At 42.2% G+C, this 22,772-nt stretch overlaps 1 protein-coding gene across 1 annotated transcript in view; it reads left to right on the forward strand.

The window, feature by feature from the left end:
• The first annotated feature begins 312 nt into the window (after positions 1 to 312).
• The window catches only part of LOC126109557 (uncharacterized), a 109,416-nt gene continuing 86,956 nt past the window's right edge, over positions 313 to 22,772 (forward strand). Inside the window, exon 1 of the mRNA XM_049914572.1 lies at positions 313 to 492. Coding sequence (XP_049770529.1) covers positions 360 to 492 — 133 coding nt within the window. The 5' untranslated portion in view covers positions 313 to 359. The remainder of the gene's footprint in view (positions 493 to 22,772) is intronic.

A 22,772-nucleotide genomic window follows, 5' to 3' on the forward strand; every position in this document is an offset into this window, starting at 1 on the left:
TACCCAGCAGTGGCTGCTCCTGCATACTTTCGACTCATTACAAATTCTTAAAGGTTTTCGTTCACAAGGGGATTTACGGAACACAAATTCCCAAAGAATTAATGTCCGTAACGTATTATCCGTCGAGCGACAGGAAAACGTGACTCGTAAGCTCAAACGAAAGCCACACGCACTGCCATTAATCCCACTACACGGTACACGGTGAAGATAAGGCTGCACCCACGTTATCTCTCCCCGCCTTATCACTATCTCGTACGAATCTTATCAGCTGCCCGGACAGGCGTCGACACCTGTTCCAGTGTGTGACGTGCGCCACAGCAGGAGAGGATGTAGGCCCCAGTTAGACACCCTCCACAAACATGTACCGCATCCCCGTGCTCCTTTTGTGCCTCCTGAGTGTGACCGCGCCTGCAGGCAGCGCTAACACTCTCACCGGTACCGGCTCCACTCCGGACTCCGTTAATACGAACTTTTCTTCCTCCGACAATTCGAGTAAGTTAGAAAAATGGTTTATATATATTTTGTAAGAGACTGTAGATATTAATTGCTCACATACCTATTTCTTGCTCTGCATATTTGTAAAATGTTATTTTATCTTTTGGCACTAATGTTAGTGAACAGTATGAATACATCTTGTCACATTGCCCAAAAGTAAAGACAGTGTAGCATCTTATAACGAAAGAGTGGTAGTCAATGTAACACATTTCTCCCTTTTTTAAAAGAAAATTAGTCACTGAGTCATAATGTTACTGATAAACAATTGCCAGTGAGGAAACACACACTCTCTCTCTCTATCTATCTATCTGACTGACTGAAGAAGCAGCACGGCTGAAGAAGTAGCAGCACACACATTCAGCTCTAGGCAGGAACATATAAAACTGGCTCGAGTTGTTTAGAAGAATAGTTGCCTGTCTGCTGGGTAAATACCTGCCTAGTAGTCGAGGTAATGGTGGGGAGGACGCTTCGTGGTATACGATCTCTGAAAAAAGACAACTAAAAGTACACACGTAATTGCAAGCTCGACAAGCGTGCCCGGTCGAGTGTTTTGTCAAGCGCGCACAAATTCCCTTAGTCTTTGGACAGTCTGAGCACCAGTTTTGTGTTTCGAACTTCGAAGGTAACATTTTATTAATTTTGGTCAGTTTTGCCATTGTAATGAGAGGGAAAAATTGTGATATATGGAGTAAGAATTGGTTTATAAAACAACACACATATTATGATATAAAGCTGTCAGGGGGCTGGAGATACACTGAATGGTTGGTAAAATAGACAGAAACACCCTGATCCTCCTAAAACTTGTAATGCTTTTAACTAAAATCTATAGAAAAGCCGTTAACGTGACACACAGAGTTGACAACAATATTGCAATTTTTCCAGTTGTGAAGGTGCTGTGAAGGCTTTTTCTAGGGTAAACACATCTGAAACCCAAAACTGTAGATTAACTATAGTTATAGTTGAAACAGCTAACAGTAAAACGAAATACTGCAGGTCAAACACAGTGACGGATATTAAACGACGTGCACACAGCGTCTTCCGTTGAAACCTCGGAAGCTTTATAAATAAAAAGGATAAACCTCTCGTATCCACACAGGAAAATAACTTGATACGTGGACTGCCAAACATCTGACGTATGTATCAGACTGCAGTTCCCGAGCCCGGACGAGAAAGGAGGGGGACAGGGGGTAGGCATCGCGTTAGCAAACAGACTCCACAAAACATTTTACCGCTACAAAAATAAGGAACAAAATGAACTGAGCCAAACACGACAGTTTGCAAACTGAATGTGAATCTAGATCTTCGCACGGAGGTGACAGTGACTTTGACTCGAATAATCCGAGAATAACACAAATGAGTACCCAGCCACGTATAAAACAGAATTCAGTGTTTATTGTAAAAATTATCACCCAGCTCGGAACTCGGAATATGCAATCCTCAGATCAAACGCGTCAGCTCACACAATAACTCCGCAAATGTACCGGTCTTTTGTGAAGTTCGACAGACGGGCAGCGATCGAGTTGACGGTGACAGTAAAACAGTCCTTTACTTGGGGGAGTAACGATCGATACGAGGACAGTGTCGGACGAGTACTTACGAGGAGTCCCTAGAGCGTGAGGTCGCAAAAGGCTGACGGTGTTTACGGTATTCGACGACCCGCGTATTATCTGCCAAATAACCGGGGGTGGGACCGGAGGTATCGGATGGCGAGCAAAACACGAGGCCGTGGAGGGTAGTCAGATTGCTCGGTCGGCGAGTAACACAATAGTGCTAGTGGTGTCGATACGGAGCGGAGCAGTGGCAATGATAAACACAGAATACTTTGCATTATATCTACAACGACAGATGCCGAAGTTGGCATTTCGTCAGAAAGGAACCTGAGGAATTTTGCAAAGGGAGAAAGAAGTGGCAGATGAAACACGAGCATTTCTGCGAGGTGAGTAAGTGGAGTGTGTGGTGTCACGTACATTCGACTCTGAAGGCAATACATGTGAAGAGTACAATGACGATGATACGTGCTCGACGAGTGAAAGTGATGCCGAAACAGGTGTCGAGCCACGTAGTTCGTCGTCCTCGTCGGCCGGGGAGCCGCAAATCCTGTGTCCGGTGGAACATAATAGAGGACAATTGTTGTGCGACAAGTGGGTACTAAATGTAATTATGTACACGGAAGATCATCTGCAGCATACTAAAAACACAATTATGAATAGATTTCAAATAAATCCGTAGTAATATGACCATGTAGTGCATAAGGAAAAATTTGAATAATCGAGGGGAGAAAAGGTGCACTTGTTACAAAAACTTGTTTTTGCACGTTTGGAGGACGCTCCTTACAATTTACAGAATGTGCACGACAGTACCTATTACATTATGCGCAGCAAATTGTGTGCGACATAGATTGCAGTGATTTTAAGAGGAGCAGTGGATGGCTGCATAACTTCAAACAGAACTACGAAATCAGAAGATGTACATCAAACTGTGGAATTGGTAAGGAATTTGCTTTCAACTCCAGCATATTAGGATTCAAAGAGGAAATGCATATGAAAGGTACCGTGGAAATTACAGGTACCGAGAGAATTGTACCGAGATAAACTAATGTATACAATTATGCTGACAGTTAATCTTGATGGTAAATTAGCTGGAAGGTTATTTGTTGTGCTTTGAGAAATTGTAGGTGATCTGTCCCCCTACAGTTCTTTCTCGTATGTGTGATCTTGCAAAGGGATGTAGGGAATATTTAGGTCACTGCAAGCAGGAGTGGGAAAATGGTTTGCCTGAGGCAAACAGTGAGCCATTGCATCTAATATTTGTCCTGTCGTAATTGTTAATGTGACACTTTCAAATGAGCCTTACTAGGGACTGAACTTGCAACATCGCATTCAAGAGGTGCCTCATTAGTCAAAAGGTGGCTAATGAGCTTATTAGGTGGAATATAGTTAATGATTGAATCATCACTGCGTGCTTTCATTATACTCACACCGGTACAGCTGTGTACAGGCCTGAGCCCCAACAGAATATTCGAACGATGAAGACGAGGCTGTTTTTTTTATGAGCAGCTGCGCAATGTACGTAATGGATACCCAGACATAGTCTCACATTTCCTGTAACAGATACAAATGTGTCACTTACCAGTGACGGCAATGGCTGAAGCGTGCTGTCGGTCCCTTAACGACAGCACAGTGCACGAATTACAATGGTCAACATTTCAGATTATTCTGCAGCCTTCGTGGACTTTGTAATGACAACAGTTTCTTTTAACATAAAATGTTACACAAGGAGATCTGACATTCGTCTGACGGAAATATTCTAAATTAAATTGATTACATTTGTATAAATTGCTGACAGAAGTCATATTTGTAAGATAATTGAGCGTACCATTTTGTGGCTACTGGGTCACACCATTCCTCGGTCCTAGTGGACTCAAAAGTGAAGCTCAAGCTGCAGCAACACCGATCACTTAAGTAACTGATACGGCAAAGCTAAAAGATGAGAAATAGAAAATTAATTTCGTATTCAGCCTTAAAACTGACTCCAGGCCGAGACCGACTCGATGACACCAAAATACAGTGGTACAAATTACGGGATCCCATGAGTGCACGTGACGAAGGGAAAACTCGACAACTGGGAGAGAGAGTTCGAACTCGGCATCCGGTAGATGACAGACAGGTGTTAAAACGAGCTAAAGATTGAGTAGAGTTCGAAGTAGCCAGATGAAATATTCCACGTCAGACTGCCAAATCGAAAGCAGACATAGTGCCGACAAAAAGAGAGCGGTTCGAATGGAAAGGTAGAGAGGTGCGAAATACTGCCTCGTGAAATGACACTGGGCTGTCATACCGTAACTTACTGGAGACCCCTACTCACATAAGACGAGCGATCTGCCCGATCGGTTGAGCACTGCAAAGGAATCTTAAGCCAGCACAATTCATTTAATGCTTAAAACTTTGAAAATGAGCAAAAAATGCAAAATCTAATCGTATCACAGAAGGAGACGTATGCAATCACAACACTTACAAACAATAAAGCAGATAGTCTGGACGAAATCACAACTGAAATTCTGAAATGTGGAGGTCCAGTCCTAATTCGTCAACTTACTAAACTGTGCAATGCCTGTTGGCAAATGAGGCACATTCCAGAAGACTGGACATGTGTCACCAATGTTAAACTTCCAAAGAAAGAAAATCTGACGGAGTGTACGAACTGGAGAGGCATCGCACTTCTGTCGGTGCCAGGCAATGTATCTTGTCCCCTTCTTCTAGAAAGGCTACAAACAGCAGCAGATTGTCAACTACAAGTCGAACAGACTGGCTTTTGTTATGGGAGATCCTGCTCTGAACAAATGTTTGTTCTACAAAATAGAATATTGTACAGGTTTCAGCTGTCCACGGCACATAAATGTTGTAAATTTTAAAAAGGGTTTGATAGTGCACACTGATTCTCAGTGTGGAATACTGTAAGTCTACATGGAATTCCTCGTCATTTTACTGATGTTTTCAGAAACTGTATCTAGACTCGAGTTGCTATGTAAGTGCAGTGGAAGGGAACACTCCTTTCTTTAGCATTCCGACAGGTGTCGGACGAGGACGCATTTTGCCACCGTTTGTCCCCGTGTCGGTCACAGATTTGTAATGAGAAAAACTACGGACAATTCCTACACGGGCATATGCTCCAATGAGCTATCTAGGCATGCGGATCTGAATTTTGCCGATGTCTCTGTTCTTCTGGTAGAAACACCACAACATTTACAACTAATGACCACCAAGGTAGACATAATGGTCGTATCTGCTGGGCTAATAATAAATGTCGATAAGGCAGACAGTGGTGCAATAAGTGACAACATTTCCATCTTAATTAAAATGAGACAGAAGGTACTAGAGACGTCAAATGACTTCAGTAACTCAGAGGCCCCATCTGTAATAATGGGAACGTACGTGCAGACGTCGGTAACAGAGCTGAGGGAGATTCTGCAGGCTTGTGACACATACAACCTGTACGGCAATTAGGATCTGTAAGTGCGTGTTCTTCTGTCGTCCTGCCCGTTGCCACGTACACGTGTGCGACGAGTAAAATGTCAGTAAAATTGGCACACGAGTCAAAAGCTTTCACCGACAATGTTCAAGGCAAATTTTGAAGACCAGTTATCGCGACCACATTTTGACCGAACGAGTGTCGAGGATAAGTGGTCTACACATCATGTGCAAAACTTTCACTAAGAGACTGAAGCTCGACGGGAACGTTTTACGTACAAAAGACAGGAGAACTCCAATTCGGCAATGTCGTGGAAATGAACAGGGAGAGGGGGGGGGGGGTGGATATGGAGGTAGGGGAAGACCTCATAAAATGTGGAGATGAAATTTTGTGAAGGACCTCCAATGTGCAGATGTAAACTGGGAGGAATTTGAAAAACTGGCAGCTGATCGAGTTTGTCAGAGGAAATTTGTTGCCCGATGTGTTACTTAGCATTGGACGAACTAAATCTAAATATACGACGTTGTCTTACGGAAATGACAGAAACTGAATATCGTAGTATTTTAGAAGAAGGAGGGGGCAGCTATATATGTGCAAGAAACTGAGTTAAGCTCTGGCCCTTTGGGTTAACAAATGTTGTGGTGAACAGCTTTCTGATAGGTCAGACAACAGCGAATCAGGAAAGACACGAGCTACTAGTACTGACAGTTTACAGCTTCATAATGCGGCTATAAACAGTTTTAACAGGATTATAGAGGGTCACTGTTTCTGGAGGTTTCAGCACAAATATTCTGTCAGACAGTACCTGCAGAGGACATCAAGAGTTGTCAGTATCCAGCTCTGTATTATTTTCCACAATAAAGTTCTGGACAAGGATTAACTTGCACAGTGAAATTTGTTTTGACCTAATAAATTATAGAAAGCCAATGGTTATCTGACATGATAGTCAAATGTTAAAAATAAAATATACCATCCACTTAGATAGGCTGCAAGTAACACTCTGCTGGAGAAAAAAATAATACACCTTTCTAGAAGTTTCCAATTTGTATTATGACACAATAGTCAAAAGAACAATATTTAGAAATTTATTCAGAATGAATCATCATTTATTGTCTTTAAAACCATACTAACAGTTTGTTGTAAATCATTAACTTTTCATTATAAATCAGCAAATGAAACTGTTCTTGACAACAGACCAAAGAACATAGATTTTTAAGATGGGTATACATTGGGCAGTGCAAAACTTTAAGTCAGTTGCAGTTCGGCCAACGTAATGACGCAAAGCGTATAACAGTCACCGTTCTGTCAGACGTGTCGGTAGAAGACAGTTTACGTGTGAACATTTTGTACGTGCTTACAGAAAATAGACGTGATGTCAAAAGGATATATCAGTGTGTCAGAAATATTATATTAATGTCCGAGTTTTTATCATGTCCAAAATCTGGGCAAATCTGCAATATACATCCTCTAATGGACTTTATCGGTGGAGGAGATTTGACAGTTTAAAGCTAAGCATTCCACTGGAAAAACTACGTAACTCTCATACTACAAAGAATCTGTCGTAATGAGAAGTATTTTAGCCAGCACTACAGTTCGGGTAACACTAGATGTAATTACACAAATAAGTCCCTTTTAACTCTATTAACACGTGACAAACTTTATTACATTTACTCTTCTAATAAGCTTACATGTCGGCAACGTTGTCTGAAATTTTATTTGCAAAATATAAAATACATAATTTTGTATACATTAATAAACACATTTCTGAAAACAGTCCATACAGTTGTAATATACAGTTGCAGAACTAATTTCATCAAGAAGAATTTTGCTTCTGCACTAGAATTTTAACTGTTTCATAATAATTTGACAATTATTTTTATTAAAAGTCTCCATTTTCAGGACTGCGGTATATGTATTGTTACAAGATGACAGAACCAAATGCATCTGGTTACCTTCATGTAGTAAATAAGTTGACTGGGGCAATTATATCACACCACGGTCCATGTCCGTGTCAACTACACGCCACTCACACAGGATGTTAAATTTGGCGGTTACAGTACAACTACCAGAAACTGGAGTTTAATTTTAAATGGATACCGACAAAACATCCAAACACAATTTGCATCGCGTGTCGTGTTCCCGCTCTGCTCTCATAATTCCCGGCCGGTGGAATCGCACCTGGCAAATGCGACGCCGGCTGTCAGCTTTGGCGGTGCAAACGCAGCAATGCTACATGCATATGTGACAGTGATGAGGTGTGGGTATAGGTATGTACCCGCATGGTCCAAGTGGGAAGCTTACCAGGTGAAGTAAATGGCCTTCATATACTGAGGGCTGGTGCAAACTCTTGACGTGAAGGTGTATGTACACATTTTGTTAGTACATGTGGGTACTTACTGGCTCCACGTGTGACATTTATTTTGAATTTGGAGGCAGTATTAAGGAAACTAGCATAACATAGTGAACAATCTAAGGAGGTGTACCTTCACGGATGGTGCCATTAAAGTAGCTTCAGTCTGGCTGTTTTGAATTGCACCTAAAAAAAACCTTGGAAAGCCAAGGTACTTTCTTCAATACTGAAAAGTTTTCTGTTGCTCTTCATTACTCCTTTTATCATTTTGTACAGCAAGTTTCATGTTAATTTTGTACACATCTTCACCGCATCATCTTCGCTGCTTCACTGCCCTACTGAGTTCGTGTCATCAACGTTTTCTTAGCAGTCTCTTCCTGTTTCACTCAGTGTGAGATGTAATGTTGACAAACACAGTCCCTCGCCCTCGTCCCAATTTCAGAAACTGACAATATAAAAACTTCAGTAGCCACATTCTTATGCCTATCTTTCTCTTTTTTTTATCTCAAATTTTCATTAGCTCCAGGCACGAGATAAATTTGCACGCTCGCATCTATATTTAGCATCTTTCATTAATATCTGTGCTCGGGTCGTGCCGAACACCCTACGGGCCGAACACGATCGTTCCTCGTGCTCGGTGGTTAAGTAATGCGGGTTACGACCTACTAATCTTATCCGGGTGTTTTTCTAGATTGTGAATTAGTAGTTATCATCTGGCTGTAGCACCGAAATTAATGTGATATGCTGTTGTGCTGTTCTGCAAACTGTAGCCAGAGTCTTTCTGCGCCATTCCCGTATATTGTCATTCTCTCCACAAGTGTATCTGTCTGGTAGTGTTTCGATACGATTACGCTCTCTACATTTTTTCAGACTTCGACAAATGTATTCTGTGAAGCTTTGCTTTCATTGATATTGTGTCATTTACCGTTTGTACTGGGCCAATTTTAATGTCAGTTCCGAGAACTTTGTTGTGGACGTTCTTTCAAATTATGTTCCAATGCTCAGAGGGATACTTTACTTCTGTACAGCTGACTCTCCCACTGTCATTTAATAGCTGGCGTAGTCGATTGGTCATTCAATCTCACAGTGTGCCACTTACTGCAGAGGCAGTTACTTTCCAGCAGAAACATCCTGATGTGTTTCCCAACCTCGTCATGTATTTCACCCCAAATTTATCAGTAGTCGGATATTGTCCAGCTTATATGTCTAGTGCACTGTCTGTGTATTTGCACTACAGTTGTATTATTCTCTGTATCAAAGGTGGATATTTGTTAGCCAAGGTCCCACTGGGTTTAATATTTAGCCTCACCTAGAAGATTTCACTCCTCCAGATATACCAGCCTAATGCAGCTATTATTTTCCTAATTACACTTTCTACCACAGGAATTAGTTGTCCAATGTACCATATTTCTGATAGTATTTTGGTGTTCACAAAATCTACCCTCTATATCAAATTCTATACTCGTCTTTTATTGTGTTGTAGACAGCTTTTTGGCAAGCCAAATGTTTGTTTCAGTTTCCAAATGTTGTTTTTAAAGGGCAGTCACTCATCGTTATTCCTACCAGTTCTATGTTCTCTCATACTCTAAAACGAGTGTTTTTGTCTATTCTGAATCCTGTGTCGATTGACATTAGAGTAGTTTTTCTGAGGTTTAGCTCGGAGCTAGAACCTTTTTCATACTCATGTACAGTACTTTCTTAAAGTCTTGCTCCAATCATATGACGACACTCGTGTTGTATGGGTATCTTGTGCATTTAATTATGCTCAAGTACAGATTTAATCCTTGAATTTTGCAACTTATCATTCTGACTAGTGACTCAATTGCAATGATGAAGGGCGGCATCAACACAGGGCAGCCCTGCCGAACCGATCTCTCGATAGGTATTTGTAGGTCGAGTTGTCCATTGGCGATAATAAAAATTACACAAAATACGAGACGGTTCAGTACTCGAAACAAAGTAGAGGCGAGCAATCCTGTCGAAGGCCTTATATCGATCTAAAGCTAAAATTGTAGCTTCCGTTTGTGATATTGTGGTGTAAGACGCAATATCTTTACTGTCAGCTAGACTTTTTAAACGGTACTGCTCCTGTCTGGATGTGAAAGATCTTCTCTGAGACATTCTGTATTCTAGATGCTATAACGCAGGCCATAAACTTGTAATTAGAGTTCAGGACAGAAATGGGATGAAATTCATTTCAATTCCATGATATATTCACTTAATTCAGCCTGAGCTGTCACATAGCTGCCATCTTCTTTCTTTTTTTTAATCCATTAATTAATTGTTGATTTGCGTGACATTTCTCTTTTACGAGATGGAATAGTGATCGAATTTCCTCGTGACTACTGTTACTGTCTCTGGAACAGATTTTAATTCCTTCCATTTGTGACAACTTTGACTTAATCATTTTGAATTTTATGAAATTTTCCTCTGTTAGAAACATTTCAGAGTACAATCCGTAAAGGCATCAAAAATAAAATTCGAAAGTTTCTTTGTGTAACTGATTCCTTTCATACCTATGAGCCTTCGTGCAGCTGATTAACCAAGGTTTGATACAGTTGCTCCACCAATTCATTACCATCAGAAACGATTGCTGTCAGTCACAAGTAGCCTCTCATATTTCTTACACTCATTCAAATAACTTTTGCTCCTCAAGAATTTCAATTTTTAATTTCCACCCAGTTCTGCTGTGGCACATTTTCAGTCTCATCATTCAAATGAAACAGTGAGCTGAAGAACAATTGCTCATATTCATTACTTTGTCCCCGAGTTTCTTCCCGACACAGATTTTATCGAGAAAGTTGGCAATTGTAGCTGTACAATCAGGAGGGCATTGTTTGTCCCCCTTTGTTATTTATCAAGTGTCCGCCACTTCTAAATGGCGTGTACTTTCTTAGAGTACTGTGCATTTATTTAAATTTGGCCTTCAGTTTTTCGGTTTAAGACACAATTAAAATTTATTAAAAAACTAGAAACTCGCCTCAATTGTGAAAAAGCACCTAGTGTTAACCTAGGTTTCAGTGTAGATAACTATACCTTCTTCAGAACAATAAAATCCACAAGTGCCTAAGAAGACCTTTGTCATTGATTAAAAGAACACCATAGCTATACATTTATAAATGAAAAAAAGGAAAACACAAACAGTACGTATGTACAAAGTCTAAAACATTACTTAACTTAATGGTGTGTTTTCTTTTTTTTTGTTTATAAATGTATAGCTATGGTGTTCTTTTAATCATTGACAAAGGTCTTCTTAGGTACTTGTGGGTGTTATTGTTCTGAAGAAGGTGTAGTTATCTACGCTGAAACCTAGGTTAACACTAGGTGCTTTTTTCGCAATCGAGGCGGGTTTCTAGTTTTTTAATATATTAACCAACGATTGCTGACATGCTGCGATGTTAAAGGTTCTTTCTACAATTAAAATTGCCTCCGGTTGCCGCAGGAGATATAGCTCTCATTTTCAGAGAACTGGGTTTGTTCCCCCATTTTGGTTCACAGTGAGGGTGTAGATGTTAATAAATCTAATGCCGCTAATAAAGCACGGCAACCCTGAGCCATTTTTCAGTTGTCATGCCTCCGATACGATCACGCCCTCTTTGGTCACGAGAAGAGGGCCTACGGAGCTGTCTGGGGTGGTGTCCTCGAGCACTTCACATCTGGGGATGTCAGGTCAAAATGTATCGTCCACCTCTCACAACATCGCAACATCTGCATCAGAGTTGATCAGAGTTGTATAAATACTCACGAAGGCTCACAGTTTGTGCTCGGAACTGATTCAGTTTATGTTTAGGGTGACTATCTTGTAATACTGAAAAGGAGGCATTAATGTTCAATGTCTAAAGTCACAACATGATATGAACAAGCACTGTACTAGTGAAAATCTATTAGTAAATGCCAGTACTGTAATCTTCATCTACAGTCGGTTTTGGTGAAATGTTTTGTAGCTCGTTCAATATTTTTTCTCTGGGAGCTGGTGCAGTTCGTTATTTCGGGTCTACCACCAGAGTCACTTCTCCGTCCACTGCTACGCATTCCATTTCATCTAACCAGTCACCTATGCCGTGTCCGTCTTCTCGGCCGAGTCTCTTTCTGGTACACACTTATTCTTCTTTCTCTCTTTCACGGTCTGATCTACTGTCTGTTTCTTTTCAGAAGTAGCGTGATCTCCCACCAATTGTTCGGTAGGTGTGTCGTCTTTGTATTCCAGTTTATTTGTACTCTACTGCTCGATATCTGGGTTCTCTATAGCTTTTTCAGTTAGTTTACGGACTATTTGTACTACTTTTTTGTACAGTATTGGCATTTCTTGCTGGCTTCCAGGTGCGGTATCCGCTGTTTATCTTTCTCTTTTTCTCTTTAGAGATATTCTGAGCCTCTCATTTTCCATAATCACTGAGGATGTGGTGAAATCCCATTACCGATTCCGATTCTTGCCCGGTGGCATGTTCGATCCCACTTTGTTGCTAACATTCTGAACAGTTTCTCCGACTTTTCCCTCATTTTGGATTTTCGTGCAGGTCGGAGGTCGCCGTCTGTACATGTCTGGCGACGTCTGCGACGTGCTCCGTGTCGGAGTTCTCCGTGCGCACGTCACGGACAGTGCCTGCGGTGTCGGTGTTCGTTTCCCTACCGGACCGTGGCACAGTTGCTGTGCTTGCACAATTTGTGAAAATTTGATCATTTTTCTCCCACATTACTCAAGATCTTTTCATAATTTTCCATCGTCATACTGATTTGGTAGCAAAACCTACCACTGTTCAATAGACGACTGTGTTTCTCATGAAGGAATCTGGCCATTTAATAGGGTGAGTTTTTCAGGCTAGTTTCTGTATTTTGGGGCAGTCCGCAGAGTGGGTAGTGTGTACCGGTAGAGTGATGCGAATCACTGTGGGCCCTCCTGACCACGAGAAACAACAGTGGCAGCTAGAATCAGTCTACACAGTATTAGTTATTTGAAGTATTATTTAGAGGTTTCTTCCGACTGAGTAGTGCCCGTATACTGAAGTGTGGCACGTTCACCAGCTCTGCCACCCACTGAAGATGTCCGGACACGGGTTGCCGAGAGTTGGTCGCGCTGCCGCTCGCCAGGCACTGCCGTCAGAGAACTCTGGGCCAGAGTTGAAGTTCCACAGACTGACGCACCGCCGTCAGCCGTCCCGACTCGGCTCGACTCGGTGGCTTGCCGGGTTAAAGTCGTCGCTGCTGCCGCAGCCCGTATATACCGAAATTAGCTGTACAGCTAGTTACGTATTCCACACGCATTCCGTATACGCAGTGAGTAAAATTTTGTTATTTCCTGTTGTAGCTTTAATGGCCAGCAGGCGAGAAACTCTTCAGACAGACTGCCATTTTTCCAATACAATGTCACATTCTCAGTTTCCCATACCTCGTCAGAATCTGAGGTCTAATCTGTCCGTGACCTCACACGGTGTCTCTGATGAAATACTGTCTGCTTCTCGGAATATTCACTCCTTCAACTCGTTTCCGGTTCTCTGACGATATTGCCGAAAACATTCGGACGGGAGGTAATCCCGAAGAAAATAGTCTCTAGCCAATAAATGTGACGAACCGAGAGGCCGCCAAATATCACCGTTTCTGTCGACGAGACGGCCGGGAAGTGTGAGTCTCGACAGATCCACTCACACTCGTCGCACCGTCCTGCCAGGAGAGAGTTTGTCTGTCCAGACCGATGGCACCGAGTTCGGGCAGAGAGACTGTTACCGCCATCTCACTATAACATTCACAGTTTAGAGTTCTTTTCTTTGTACTGTTACCGGTGACTCCCGAGTTTGTCATCCGGAGATCGACAGTGTGGGAAGGTGGCACAGGAGTCCTCCGTAAAAGTCCTCCAAGTTTTTGTAATACGCTTTTACAACAGATGTGTGTTATGCACTCGACCTACACCCTGTGATTAGTAAAACTTCCACTGTCTACACATCACCGTCATCATCATCAGTTTTCTGCTATATTAACAGGTCCTTTGCCTCTCCCTTTTTGCGATCTATTGCCTCCTTCTTAGGCCTTCTGTATGTTGTACTGTCCATCACATCATCCAGTATCTGAAATCTCTTCCTTCCTCCCTTCCTTTTACCTTCTAAAACTGTTTTTATTAGTCCATCATTCTTTCTTAATATGTGCCCAATCCAATTTCTTTTTCTTCTTTTTATTACATCTACTAACTCTCTTTTCTCTCCCACTCCTCTCAGTACCTCTTCATTTTTTCTTTGTCCATCTGTCTCCACACCCGAGGTCAAATCCCCCAGTCCTCAAATTTGCCTCGACGCACATTTGTGTCGATAACTGAACGTCTCGCAGTAGCCTCTTCAGGGCGCTACAAACTCTTCCACCTATATGCCAATACTTGTACACACTAATGATATTTTTAGTTAGTAACACGAACTGTATAACCCCCAGTCACAATATCAGAGGCAAAAATAATTTCCATATAGACTTTGGGTTCCTGCTTAGGATTTAGAATAGAGTTTCATATCCTGGTGCAAAATTCTGTAAAAGGTTATTGACAGACATACGAAAGGAAACCAAAAATCTGTGCATCACTTAAAATTGAATAAAACAACACATTATTAACCACTCCTTCCACAATTTATCAGAATATTTGGACCGAGGGATGTAAGTCTCACGTAAGTCTAACGAATGTATCGAGCATATTTCGGCTCGGGCAGGATGCGGTTAGCTGATAGAGGTACGGGTAAAGTTCCGTAACTGCCTCATTTGTAGTATCAGATAAAAAGCGGAAGGAGAGTAACACGAGAAGAGCAGCAGTGGTTTTAATCAAATGACGTGTTTTCCTGCTAATGTAGATACACTGATATAAAGTAATTTAGAAGTAATCCCACAATTATCATTGACAGTAGATCAGCACAAGCCACAATTTTTCACTGACACACTTTGGCGAGTAGCCCGCAGTGAATGCTCCTGCCCGTCAACGTGCAGCTCCTTCTGTCCACATCCACGGAGATTCTCCTCCACATCGGGACGCGGTGTGCGAATCATCGTTCAAGAGAGTAGCCACCACCGAGCGAGGTGGCGCAGTGGTCAGACACCGGACTCGTATTTGGGAGGACGATGGTTCGATCCCGTGTCCGGCCGTCCCGATTTAGGATTTCCGCGATTTCCCTAAATCGCTCCGGGCCAGTGCCGGGACGGTTCCTTTCAAAGGGCACGGCCGACTTCCTTCCCCGTCCTTCCCTAATCCGACGAGACCGACGACCTCGCCGTCCGGTCTCCTTCCCCAAACGACCCGACGAGAGCAGCGACCGTAAACTGATGTAGAAAAGTGCCGTAGAGATAAGGTGCACGTGTCCTCGGCAGCAGATTTCCGTACGGAGGAACAGAGTAATGCGAATACGGTGAGATCTGTGTGAACTGCCCGAGGACTCCGAGTATCGAGACTGCCACACTGTGCACGATCCAACATTCTGGACCAGAGCTGACGCCGTGCAGTGCCCCCGGGTGGCAAATCTGGAGAACGAATACCGCCCTTATTTAGGTAGGCACGGGTGACGTGCGGTCCCGTGCCTTATCTTGTCGAACGGTAACGTCGTGGAGATCTCGGAGCTAGGGCACGGCCGTCGGCAGTAGCGCGTCAGAAATACGGCGTCTATCCTCGGAGCCCGTACGTGTGGGTACGTCTGTCATAATGTTCGAGTGCGGAACCAGTTCGAAAAGGATACGTGTCGCCACTTCACTTCTGCCACCACCTTCGGGCACCATTCTCTCTGCCACCACGACGAGCGGTGCCGCAAAAACGGTGCCGTGCCGACAGTACGCAGTACTCTCCACGTCGTCACACCGTCCGGGGGCACGTTCGTCTCATCGCAAACGAGACCGTTTCCCGACTCGAGTTATGTGGCGCGACTACGGTCCTACCTCCCGAGCGAATGGTAAGGCCGCCTGTGTGGGCCGCAACGCCGTCTCTGTCAAATTCGGACACGTGCCGGCGGAGGTGTTCCCTCCTTTCACAAGGTGCGACACGATCCTCTCGCGAGCCACTGATGTCCGTACGTAATACCCGTATAAAAAACCCTGCATAGTCTTCCCTTATTCACAGAATTTACGTGGCACTACTGCCACCTACTTTCTGTAGTGATGCCAATTAGTAAATTGTCTGCATACCCGATCGTGTATTTTGCTTCGTGCCAGTGTGACATTTGTCACACACTGTCCACATGGTGCAGCAATTTTGACACGTAGTAGTGTAAAACGGCACTCTGCTCTCTTACGTATCACTGAGAATGAAGCATAATTTGAAAGTGACTAGCACATTCTGTTGACAGATAATTATAGCTGCTTTAGAAACAAACTGAAATAATTTCTGCTTGACAGAGTCTTCTGCTACACAAATGAATTCCAATATGTCTGTTTCAGTAGGTTTCAGTTCCTTAACATAAAGGCCACTTATGTAGACAGTAATGTCTGAGATTATGTAAAATATTTGTGTGGCTGGTGATACAATCAGCCTATTTTTTTGTAGGAGAGTTTCTCATTATTTTGACCTGACAACAGGGATGCTGGTTTATGTTCGTTCCCCATTGTCTTTACATTTTATTCTAGAGCAGTATATATAAAGTAGATAGAGTGTTTATTCAGTAGAAGTGAGCAAAAGAGTATTATGTGAAGTAGAATACCATACCTCCTGCAGAGGTCTTGGCTTTCTTACACTTACTTCCTAGCAGATTTACTTCCAAATGGTACTCGGTGAAAATTCCCTTTACTACACGGCTAGTATTAAACATTTACCAATGTGGGTAGCAATTTTTCCTGAAATGAGATGAGGAAGCAACAGCTTTCTTAAAAGCAGTGGTCTTACTTCTGTCTCTTAAGTTAACCCTTATTCTGTGCCTTTCCACAGAACACAGAGTTCCCTCCCTGTCCCCTCCACAGATGTCAGGAAAAATGTTGAAAAAATTGTACATGCATAATTTTGGAAAAATATATTTTTCTACACTTTACATTTATGCAAAACTGTATGACATTTACATCATTAATAAAAATTTGTTAAGTATAAAAACATAGTTTTAATCTCCAAGTGAACAACAATTGTGACAGAATTAAGGACAGTATCAAAAATGAAATTATGACACATCTTTAAAAACTGGGGGATATACATTCTTCACTATCTCGCCACATTCGATCGTCTTCTGGCGTGTGCTCAGTCTGCCAAATGAAATAACGGAACACAGAAATGGTCTCAATACCTTCTCGGAACTGGACACAACTATATGTAGCATATAGGATTACATAGGGTAGTTAGTAACTTAAGAAAAACACTACTTCTCCTCTCGCGGGTGTAATTATTCACGCGCAGGATCTGGAGTGTAACTAAATAGTAGCTCAAAGGTGTCCGTATCATTTAACTCGATACCCTTCGGCGTACGTGCGATTACAAGGCAGCTGTACGTAATCGGCTCAGAGAGAACAGATGCCAAACCGAAAACGAGTCACGGTAGATGACAAGCAGTGGGTGCTCACGAGTCGAGGTGTGGACTCTCGTTTATCACTCACTACCGTACCGATGACGCACTTAGCAATCTCTAACTTGTGGACACTCAGACAAATATGTCGGCACACAGTTATAACTGGACTGAGGACACAGTGTTTAATTCACAACAAAACACTATCACGCCCTCGTAATACTAGCGGAGGTGGACAAAGTGGCTACAGACGGATTTACTCTAAGCTTAATCACGCACGACAGGAACAGTACAACTGAATACTCTCATTATAGCGGCGAGCGAAATGGCACGCTATCTCAGAGAGTACATTTACACACTAATACCGTAACGTGCACGAGACACGCAGAAAACCGGAGGGTAAAATGACAAACCACGTACAAATTCCCTCTACAATAATTACAACACGAGTGAGGCAAAACCGTTAAATCCTCTCACTAATGACTAGTACTGCCAAACGGACAGCCCGGAGCTGCTACACATATTCTCCCCTTCGATAATACGCGTGGCGAGAGCAATACTGTCTGTCAGGCTAGAGAGTCCACAAAGTGGAGCAAAACACGGTCCGTGTCGAGTCAAATGTGGCACTCTGCCACTAGCTCACGACAAGGCTCACAGGTGCCGACAATTACAGTTCGGCCGAAGTGCGCGGTACCGACTCGTCGGCGCCGCCTTCACTTTACTCGTAGCTGTCTGGATCACTGTAATTACGAGCTGTCAAATGTTCACTCTCCTAATAAAAACACATTATCTCACGTAAACGGAGATGCGAGCCGCACGAGAGGTGCCGGTCGGAGAGCACTTCCCGCCGAACACCTTTCTGGGGAAAACCCCGAGCTGAGGCGAGGAGGTACGCGGTGGAGACACTACGACTCTCGGGTCCACTTTTGCTCGGGGAACCGATCCGGTGCCGTGCCGCGTGTCGTCTGCTGTCGACATCTGTCGAAACGGACGGGTGGTGGGCACGTACTCGGTGTAGTGTGTCTCCACAATAATGTGGAATGTGGGAAAATGGTTTTTGTCTCTATTTAAACATTACAAGGTGAATCACAGTGTTTTCGTATGCTCCCGCATCTGGTTCTTTGACTAATCTGAATTTTGGCTTGTTTTATTGCCTACTGTAGATTTCAGTTTTGCGTGCAAACCCCATTTCTCCACACAAAACGTAAAGTTTATACCCCACATTTTGTGGTTTGTCTTTCGTGTACATCTCTGTGTGGTGCCTCGCTCTGGTCACACAAATTTATTCGTCAATTGACAAATGCTCACTTGTTGCAATTGACAGATACTTTTTATCTGCACAATCAGTTACCAGCCTAATTTCGTACAACTTGTGACGATTTCAATTCTCGGGGTCTGGTCACTTCGTACTATCGTTGAAGTGCAGTGTGCTCGGCGTATCTCTGTCTTACTAGCTTGACACAAATAACATTATTCCAGAGATCACAAGCAGCAGTAGACGGAGCCAAAGAGCTAATAATACACGTGCCTGTAAGTTTATGTATTTCGTGAAAATTGTGAGTAATGTTTCCGTGTGCTGTAAAGATTATTTTCATCTACAATTTTTATCATTAATTTAACAATAAAAATATATTCGTAAAGCTGATACAGTGTAGACAACTCTTGCACCAACTGGGGCAGTGCAGTAAGTCCTTTGAATCTCAAAAGGTCATTTACAAATGAACCACTTTGTTCTTTCCCGATGACTCGATTTTTCTATAACGGGTGTTTTTCAGAATCAGTATCCTGAAAAAAGTACTACTTATGTATTTATTGGCAGAAATACAAGCTGAACTGAATAGTATACTCTCCAAAGCACTACACATTTTTTCTACATTCGTGTGTTCTTGCTTGCAACTACCAACAATCACCATCAAAAGACAGAAATGTGTACCACACTGACAATGCTATAAATAGCAACACACACTTCCACATCAGAAGCTCAATAGTGCATTCTTCTGGCAGTTTCTTTACAGGTACCTTCACAAAGCAACACAGCCCTTCTGTAAGGCAGTTTCCAAAGTGCAGCTTCAAGGACAAAGATGACAAGAATTGAAACTTGCTTTGTACATCTACAAAGCAGTGCATTGAAGGATTAAATTTAGCGGGCATACACGAAAGTGGAACTAAGCAGTGTCGTGACAGTTTGTTAGTGCAGTATCCAGAATAAAGCCCCCTACACACACAACAATTTAATGGCCAACCGACTGGCAAAAACTCTTGTCCTTGCCGACTGTACAGTGTTGCCCTGCTCCTGTTGCTGGTAGTGTATTGTTTATAGGAAGTTTGTGAGGCTGTTAATGTATACCTCAGCTCATTCACACACCCTGCTACAGTCCCCTAACTGCATATCCTGTCAAATCTTTGGAGTCTCTTAGTTTGGTGTCTTGGTGAAATAGCTGAAAACTGTTTTCTAGCATTGTCCAAATAACGTGCACTCCACAGTTGTTACCGTTAAGTGACTCTTTCCACATTTATTAGCACATGAATGATGTGATGGCCAGATACAGTTTTACAGTCAGTCGTTTTATGAAGATAGAGACCTCACACACTACTCGCCAAACATAAAGGTTGTATCATCATCTCGGTGATGTGGCACAATAATCGACGAACATCGTAACAACTCGTCACAGTGGTACCGTGTTGAAAAGAACAGTGTACGGAATAATGTTGTGTGGTTGTTAACATATCCGGGACTGACTATTTTGGGTGGTGTCCACCTATTTGAAGTGTAGTGTTCGAGAAAACCCCCCACAAACTCTGGAGCTTACTGTTGCTGGAGTAGCTTGCGTGCCTCAGTGATACAGATAGCTGTACCGTAGATGCAACCGCAATGGAGGGGTGTCTGTTCAGAGACCAGACAAACGTGTGGTTCCTGAAGAGGGGCAGCAGCCTTTTGAGTAACTGCAAGGGCAACAGCCTGGACGATTGGCTGATCTGACCTCATAACATCAAACAAATTGGCCTTGCTATGCTGGTACTGCAAACGGCTGAAAACAAGAGGAAAAGCTGTAATTTTTCCCGAGGGCATGCAGCTCTACTGTACAGTTAAATGATGATGACATCCTCTCGGGTAAAATAATCTGAAGGTAACATAGTCCCCCTTTGGATCTCCAGGCAGAGACAACTCAGGAAGATGTCAGATATCATCATCAGGAGAAACAAAAATGGCATTCTGTGGGACGGAGTGTGGAATGTTAGACCCCTTAACCGGGCAGATAGGTTACAAAATTTATGGATAGGAGGGGAGCTAGTGAAATTCTGTGGTAGGAGGAACAGGTCTTCTACTCAAGCAAACATGGGGTCATAAATGCAAAATCAAATAGGCATAACGCAGGAGTAAGTTTAATAATGAATTAAAAAATAGGGATTTGGATAAGCTACTATGAACATCACAGTGACTGCATTATTGTAGCCAAGATAGACACGAAGCCCACACTCACCACACTAGTACAAGTTTATATGCTAAGTAGCTCTGCAGATGATGAAGACATTGAAGAAATGTATGACAAGATAAAATAAATTATTTAGATAGTAAAGAGAGATGAAAATTTAATAGTCTTTGGGGACATAAGAGAACCAACAGTACGAATATCAAGAGTTCATATGGAAAAGCAGTCCTAAACAAACAAGGGAAAGCAAAAAGGTAGAAGGAGTATATACAGAGTCTGTACAAGGGTGATGTACTTGATGGCAATATCGTGGAAATGGAAGAGGACGTAGATAAAGGTGAAATGGAAGATATGACACTGCGTGAAGAATTTGACAGAGCACTGAAAGGCCCAAGTTGAAAGAAGGCCCCGGGAGTAGACAACATTCCATTAGAACTACTGATAGCCTCGGGAGAACAAGCCGTGACAAAACTCTTCCAGCTGGTGAGCAAGGTGTATGAGATAGGCGAAATACCTCCAGACTTCAAGAAGAATCTAACAATTAAAATTCCAAAGAAAGTAGGTGCTGACAGGTTTGAAAATTACCGAACTATTAGTTTAATATGTCATGGTTGCAAAATACTTACAAAAATTCTTTACAGAAAAATGGAAAAGCTGGTTGAAACTAATGTCGGAGATCAGTTTGGATACTGAGAAATGTAGGAACATGTGAAGCAATACTGACACTACAACTTATCTTAGAGGATAGGTTAAGGAAAGGTAAACCTACATTTGTTTTGACAATGTTGACTGGAATACTTTCTTTCAAATTCTGAAGGTAGCAGGGGTGAAATACAGGGGGTGAAAGGCTATTTACAATTTGTACAGAAAACAGATGGCAGTCATAAGAGAGGAGGGGCACAAAAAGGAAGCAGTGGTTGACAAGGGAGTGAGACAGGGTTGTAGCCTCTCCCCGATGTTATTCAATCTGTATATTGAGTGAGCAATAAAGGAAACAAAAGAAAAGTTCGGAGTAGGTATTAAAATTCGTGGAGAAGAAATAAAAACTTTGAGGTTCACCGATGACATTGTAATTCTGTCAGAGACAGCAAAGAAATTGGAAGAACAGCTGAACGGAATGTGCTGTGTCTTGAAAGGAAGATACAAGATGAACATCAACAAAAGCAAAACGAGGATAATGGAATGTACGTGAATCAAATCAGGTGGTGATGAGGGAATTAAATTAGGAAATGAGACAATTAAGCTAGTAGATGAGTTTTGTTATTTCAGCAGTAAAATAACTGATGATGGCCAAAGTAGAGAGGCTATAAGATGTAGACTGTCAATGGCAAGAAAAGTGTTTCTGAAGTAGGAATTTTTTAACATCGAGTATAGATTTAAGTGTGAGGAAGTCTTTGTGCGGAGTGTAGCCATGTATGGAAGTGAAACATGGACAGTAAACAGATTAGTCAAGAAGAGACTAGAAGATTTTAAAAGGTGGTGCAACAGAAGAATGATGAAGGCTAAATTGATAGATAATGTAACTAATGAGGATGTACTGAATAGAATTGAGGATACAAGAAATTTGTGACACAACCTGACTAGAAGAAGGGATCGTTTGTAGGACACATCCTGAGACATCAAAGGATTACCGGTTTAGTACTGGAGGGAAGTGTGGGAGATAAAAATTATAGAGGGAGACAAAGACACGAATACTATAAGCAGATCCGAAAAGAAGAAAGTTGCAGAAGGTATTCGGAGATGAGGAGGCGCGCACAGGACAGAGTAGCGTGGAGAGCCACATCAAACCGGTATTTGGACTGAAGACCACAATAACAAACATCATGAAAAAAATTTTAGGTTACGTTATGGTTTAAGAAAATTAGAAAAGTTTATAGAACCATCTTATGCATCTGTATTGGAAATACCGCATTTACAAGTAAGGTTACCATTTTGGAAAATAGTTTACATTGTAACAAACTACATAATAAATTACACAAAATCTTAATTAGTGACTCAATCTTTTAGTGAAGAATGTCATCTTATTCATAAAAATTATAGCAACAAAAGAATAATGCCGAAGTTCAGAGTCTAACAAGGCCACAAGGAAAATCT

The sequence above is a fragment of the Schistocerca cancellata genome, chromosome 12 (genome assembly GCF_023864275.1).
Source record: "Schistocerca cancellata isolate TAMUIC-IGC-003103 chromosome 12, iqSchCanc2.1, whole genome shotgun sequence".
Taxonomy (NCBI): domain Eukaryota; kingdom Metazoa; phylum Arthropoda; class Insecta; order Orthoptera; family Acrididae; genus Schistocerca; species Schistocerca cancellata.